The sequence below is a fragment of the Mus caroli genome, chromosome 2, assembly GCF_900094665.2.
Source record: "Mus caroli chromosome 2, CAROLI_EIJ_v1.1, whole genome shotgun sequence".
Classification (NCBI taxonomy): domain Eukaryota; kingdom Metazoa; phylum Chordata; class Mammalia; order Rodentia; family Muridae; genus Mus; species Mus caroli.
The window spans coordinates 8231943-8238127 of NC_034571.1; the positions used below are offsets into that span (position 1 = coordinate 8231943).

Sequence of the window (6185 nt, forward strand, 5' to 3'; positions counted from 1 at the left end):
TGTAAAATACTCAAGAGATGAGTCTAGAAGGAAGACAACTGTGAGCAAGGATGTACGAGAAAAGACTTTGAAAATTGTTTCCGAAACAATACTCACCGTATGAGGTTCAGCACACATAGGTCCGAATCCTTTTCTATGCCATGGCTCGAGAGAATGCCATCCACTTTGCTGACAGCCTGCTCTTCATTGATCAAGTATCGATGATATAGCTTCTTCCAAGGAATGAACTATGTAGTTAAAAAACAAAATGAAATAACATACATGCCATGATTCTCAGAAAGAGCACCTATACAGAAAACCTGCTACCGAGTGAAAAGCAAGTCCAGGAGGACTAAGCCTCCCAGTCCAAAGCTGGACAGACCCAGGAGAAACCCCGTGGGAACCTCAGCTGGAGGACAGGACAACTGGACCTTGGTTTTGGCTCTGACACAAACGTTCCAGGAGCTGGGGAAAACTAGTTCTTTAGTTTCCTTATCTGAAGTGCCAGGTGAGCAAGTTCCAAAAGCTGTACTGACCTTAAGTCAACAAATGTCACATGACAAAAGAAAGACATTATGGAATGATGATGCTACCCAGTGACATTTTCACCAAGATGTGATAGCAGGGCAGGTACCACCACACACCACACACATGTAGTTACACAAAGCAAAACTGACAGAACAAAGGAAGAAAGGTAGCAGGCATGTAAGGAGATGCTGGATTTAAATAGCACTACAGACTACTGAGCCTAACAGATCCATACAGATGCTCCATCCAACAGCAACAAAATCCATACTCATCCCAAGCCACAATATGTTAGACCATTTATTGGTTTACAAAGCCAGTCAATCGATTAAGATGGCTGAAGTTATGCCATGAATCTTTTCAGTAAAATGAGGACACTAGAAGTTAAGGCAGCAGGAAAGCTGAGCTACCCACCACTTAAATCAGGCATTCCTGTTCTAGAGATAAGGTGTCTCCAAGTAGCTGAGGCTGGTCTTAAACTTATAATCTGCCTACCTCCACCGTCCTAGTACTGGGATACAGGCATGTGTCGGTGCATCTGGCTACACAGTGCACCCTTAGAAGGGTCAAAGAAGAAATCATAAAGCTCCTTAAGACAAGTAAAGCGAAGACATAACACAACTTAGAGGACACTGTAAAAACAGCGGACAGCAAGCTTACAGGTAAGATGCTTCTTTTTAGAACAGAACGGGATAGAGCACTCAGTAGAGTGTCTGTGGTCGAGTGTTTGCCTACAATGTGCAAGGCATAGGTTCAATCCCTAGCACTGAAAGAAAAGATCTAAAAAAACAGACTACCTTCATACCTCAAAGAGGGAAAAAAAGGAACTAAGGTCAAAATTAGCAGAAGAAAGGAAATTACAAAGAGCAGAGCAGACGTGGGCACAGAAGTGCTTGTCTGTAACCAGCTGAGCAGGCAGCAGCAGGGGGATGGATGATTTGAAGCTACTCTGGGATACACAGTGAGACTGCACAAAAATAACAGTAACAGTAACAATTAAAAACCCTCGGCTAGATCAACTAAGAAAAATGAAAGGGACATTAAAATTAATGCCACAGAAGTAAAAGAACTACAAGGGGCAAAAATGGATAAATTCCTAGAAACACACATCCCACCAAGTCTGCAGAACAGAAACAGAATGACAGAAAGATAATGAGTGAAGAAACAGAATCAAACAGCAAAACTTGCACCAGAGAAAAGCCCGGGACCAGATGGCTTCACTGGGGAATCCTACAGAACATTTAACGAACAATCAACACCAGCATGCCTCAGACTCTGCCAAAGACTGAAGAGGAGGGAAAAGTGCCAAGTTCCTTTGGTGAGGCCAGCACTGCCATAACATGAGAGCAACTACTGAAAATACGCTGCTGTTGTCAATGGCCAGAGTGACCTCACTGTAACATTTTAAGAGAGAAAGACAAGCTTGGATATGGTCCCAAGAACTCCGTGTAACCAACCCTCCCTTCCCCACCCCTACAGCGCAGTGCAGACAACAGCTTGCCATAGCTGACACACACAGTGTGCACAAGCAGGGCTCACATCTCAACTCATAAAGACATTGTTCTGAAATCAGCAACTAAGATGCCATGGTGGAAAAAAAGCTAGTGACATTTTTCCTGACCTCTTTCATAATTAGAAGAAAAATTTAGCTTTCCTCTTTTAGGCTGTATGAAGTTCAACGTATGGGTGTCTGAGATCTAAGATAGAGATCTAAGATAGTGTGAAGACTGTACTTAGCAGCTGTCACTATGCTACAAAATAATGTACTAATTGTACCACAAATGCTACTGATAGTGTTTGGGTCACCACAAGGAAAAGAGAAAGAAAATTCAAGAGTCATGGATGTGCTAAGAAAATGTCCAAAGGAGGGTCTCAGGCCTAAGCTTCCCATAAACAACGTTACGTACACTGAGAAAACACAAACTATAAAGATTATGCTAATTCTACAGGCAGCAGATACCTGCCTCCCTAACAGAGGAGAGTCTTTTCTAGAAAAGTACTTTTCTATAACGATTAGGCAAAAAAGGAGAGAAGGCAGGAAAACAGGCATTCACTCTGCCCAGTCTGTGCACAGAAAATGGAAGTATTAAGTTATCCAAACAGGGAAATGAAAGAAGGCAAAGAAGAGAACGGGTTATTAAGACTAAATGCAGGACCGTAATTACACTAACAGAGCTATAAAATGCTGAAATGGCAAAGAGGAAATAATGGACTTCAATGGGTCAGGATGGGGAGGCACAGTTTGTACAATATGAAGTCTTGAAGAACATGCAAGACGGTAATGGACATACAGTGACATTAATCTAAGTGGGTTGTGTGATTACACCACATGGTGCCAGACATACACAGCCTAAGGAAGGTCAGGGCACAGATAAAAGCAGATATGAGAGAAGAAGGAAGGAAGGGTTCTAGAAGATTTGGTGGGGCATGCCTGGATGGCCCCAGATACCTGGGTAGTCTGTTCTTCATTCATGAGGCAAAGGGAAACCACCACTTTGAAAAGGTCCTCTCCTCAGAAATCCCCACTAAGTGAAGCTAATCTGTATGCTGTTTGAGGACTGAGCAATTAACTTACCAGCGGGTCATTGATTATTTCCCTCCACAGGTGGCACACCAGGCTGAGATTCCAGTAGAGGTCCTCCACTGGCAGGAAAGCAAAGATGTGTCTCAGCACTTCACTTGGCAGCCTGCAAATGTGGCTGGGCACTTCCTGACAAGGCAACATCCCAAGAAGCCCATAGTATGAGTCAGGCAAGGGATCAGGACCAATGTCCTCGATGTCTCGGCCAGCTTCCCCTGGCACTGGGGAGCACTGGGACAAACTGTCCTCTGCCCCTTGCCTGGTCTCCCTAAGCCTTGAACACGATGGGAACAAACGATGGCGTGGCGTCTTCTTAGTAACTCCATCCCACTGGCTGCTCTCTGTGGCTTCCTCAAAGCAGTGAGACCGCTTCCTGGCAGGCTGTGCAGATCCTGATGAGCCCAGCCTCGCTTCTCCATTATCCACCTGAGGCAGAGTACAACTGCTCTCTGCAGGAAAAATCATATCACCCTCAGAGTCCTGACAGCTGTCCTGGCCAACAGAATTGCTTTTGGCCATGTCATTGGTACAATGCTGGTGGCCAGCTAGGAAGAACTCAGAAATATATCTCTGACATCCTCGACCTATAGAGAGAACCCAAAAAAGAAGAAAAAGAAAAAATTCAGTGGCTGCTGACCCACTGAAGACCTGAGTAATACTATTTAATTATCTATGCTAACAGAGAAAAGACACACCGGTGTGCTTATAGGTCAAGTGGTTGTATAAGTAGCTAATATAAAATTAATCAGACCCATATTTAGCATGAGACAACTGTTGTGTACTAGTCAACACTCTAGCCTGTAAGCACATATATGAATACGGTCAGATGCTGCAAACTGGACACCTGAGTGGGCAGACAGACAAGAAATGGCTGCTCATAGTCACATGGCAGGCACAATGCAGCTCTCTCTTGGTACCGCAAGAGCAATTCTAAGTCTGCATAAGCAGAAAGAAACATGCTTTATCAGGTCCAGAGTATCTATTCTTCATCTGACCCTGCAAGTAAGTTTATTTTATTTTTATTTCCTATGGTGAATCTGTCATTTTTAAAACAAAGAGCTGAAATTTTCTCACTTTATTAGCATGATCCCATCTCTTCTTCACATGTACTCAGTCAGTGTTTTCTAAGGACATTTACTTTTGAGAAGACTATGAAACGACATTCCCTGACCTCATCACCTTGAAGACAGAGCCCAAACAACTGTGATCTCAAACATCACTGCAGTATTTTCTTAAGAAAGTATCAATATACAACAATATATACAGTTCCTTTCTAAATTGTAAAGCCAAAATCCTTATTTTGAAAAGAAAGAATGGTCAAAGCCAGAATTAGCCTTTAAATGAATGAATGGACATGAAAACACTGTCACGCTGGGGAGAGGAAACATCAACTATAATTGCTCCACAGCAGTTTAAGAGACAGAGTGTCCTTTAGTCAGGCCTGGGTGAATCTGGACACTTCCTAGTTGGCAAAGCCAGCCACACAGCAGTAAAACAGTGCTGTGCACTCAGCCTCAGAGGCCTGAGGAACTTACGAGGCAGGTAGAAGCTGGCTTATCCACAGACAAGCTAAGCATTAGAACTTGTAATTAGGTCTGAAACAGCCTCACGGAATGGTCACAGTAGTCCCCAAATTGAGAAATATGGGTTATTTAAACTAGATTGGATTCTGAAATTAGATGTATTAAGAAGAAAAGGCAATCTAAAATATGTTAAAATATGTGTTTGCATAAGAAATTTGTCTGATATAAAGAGGGGTGACAAGAAAAATCAAACTGCTAGAAGCTGACTTTCATGTATTAATGATATCAAAATTGAAGATTAATTAATAACCTGTACTTGATCATTATACATTGTACACTATAAATTATCACACTGTACTCCATTAATAAGGACAAATACTATGTGCCAATAAATCCTTTACAGTAACAGGGAAACACTTTAATAGGCTCTGAGAAATAGCTGTGACAAGATAGATCGTCATGTTTAAGACTATTAGCTCAATAATACGTATTCAGTTGATGTAAGAAAACTGAAGTCTTGTTACGGAGAAGGCTTATTGAGACAGCCTAGGTGCCAAGAAACGGGAGAAGCACAGGCCTGTAAGCACAGCCATCTGGAGGCAGAGGCAGGAGGATCACAAGTTTACGTAATCCTCTCAAGCAGAGAGAGCTGGGAGCTGGGGTAAAGCTTCCAGTACAGTAGTAGCCTAGCACACAGGACCAGGGTTCAATCCCCAGTCCTCAGTATAACACCAAAAGAAGTGAGTGCACTGTAGGAGGGAACATTTTAAAGGGAAATGATTATCTTGTGGCTCTCCTGACAGTAAGCCATGGGTGCCTGCAGACTGGATGACTGCAGAACACTGACTGTGGGCCGTGTCTTTTATTACTTTATAATTAGGTACGCTGACAGTCTTACTTGGGCTCTAACATTAGAGAAGGACAGAATTTCAATGGAAAACATACAAATAATGAATACAAGTGTCATCCTGTTGTAACAGGTCAGGAAAATCAAGCAGTGACATTTACAAACATGGATATGAAACCGGAAAACATTCAAAGGCACACTAACCACAGATTTTGAAATGGAAGCCATACCCCTATTCCGTCCTTTTGTTCTGGGTCTAGGATAGAGACCATGGTTAGGGTCTCTGTTTGTCCATCTCTGACTGAAGGGCTGAGTCACAGCCAAATGACTCCGGGCCAAATGCTGGCAGTCGACCACTGTAAGATGCTTCCGCTTAAACCGTCTCACTGTTTTGGAACAGGAAGAAGAAATGGGAGTGCTTGTTAGTTCTTCCCAAACACTGGCCAGCCAGTGAGTTATACTCAAATTATAGAAAAATACTGAGGACTGAATTTGAAGACCACTACAATGTCCAAAGTTCAATGTCTTAAGTATCATCTCTTAGCATTTAAGAACATTTACGGCCACCACCCCCTTGAACAAACCCAACTTGTTGGGCTTGTTTAATACTTAGATAGGATTTAATCCCAGTACTTGGGAGGCAGAGGCAGGCAGATTTCTGAGTTCGAGGCCAGCCTGGTCTACAGAGTGAGTTCCTGGACAGCCAAGGCTATACAGAGAAACCTTGTCT

The 6185-nt window shown here is 42.8% G+C and overlaps 1 protein-coding gene across 5 annotated transcripts in view; it reads right to left on the minus strand.

The window, feature by feature from the left end:
* Positions 1-6185, minus strand: part of Fbh1 (F-box DNA helicase 1) — a 34197-nt gene that overhangs the window by 20379 nt on the left and 7633 nt on the right. For 3 of the 5 annotated variants that reach the window (XM_029473017.1, XM_021182533.2, XM_021182525.1), the window contains exons 2-4: positions 5686-5841; positions 3080-3669; positions 97-227 (exon numbers count right to left, since the gene is read on the minus strand). In XM_029473017.1, coding sequence (XP_029328877.1) covers positions 97-227; positions 3080-3604 — 656 coding nt within the window. In that variant the 5' untranslated portion in view covers positions 3605-3669; positions 5686-5841. Of the gene's footprint in view, positions 1-96; positions 228-3079; positions 3670-5659; positions 5842-6185 lie in introns of all 5 variants that reach the window. The other 2 variants (XM_021182539.1, XM_021182545.1) reach the window with 1 other exon arrangement.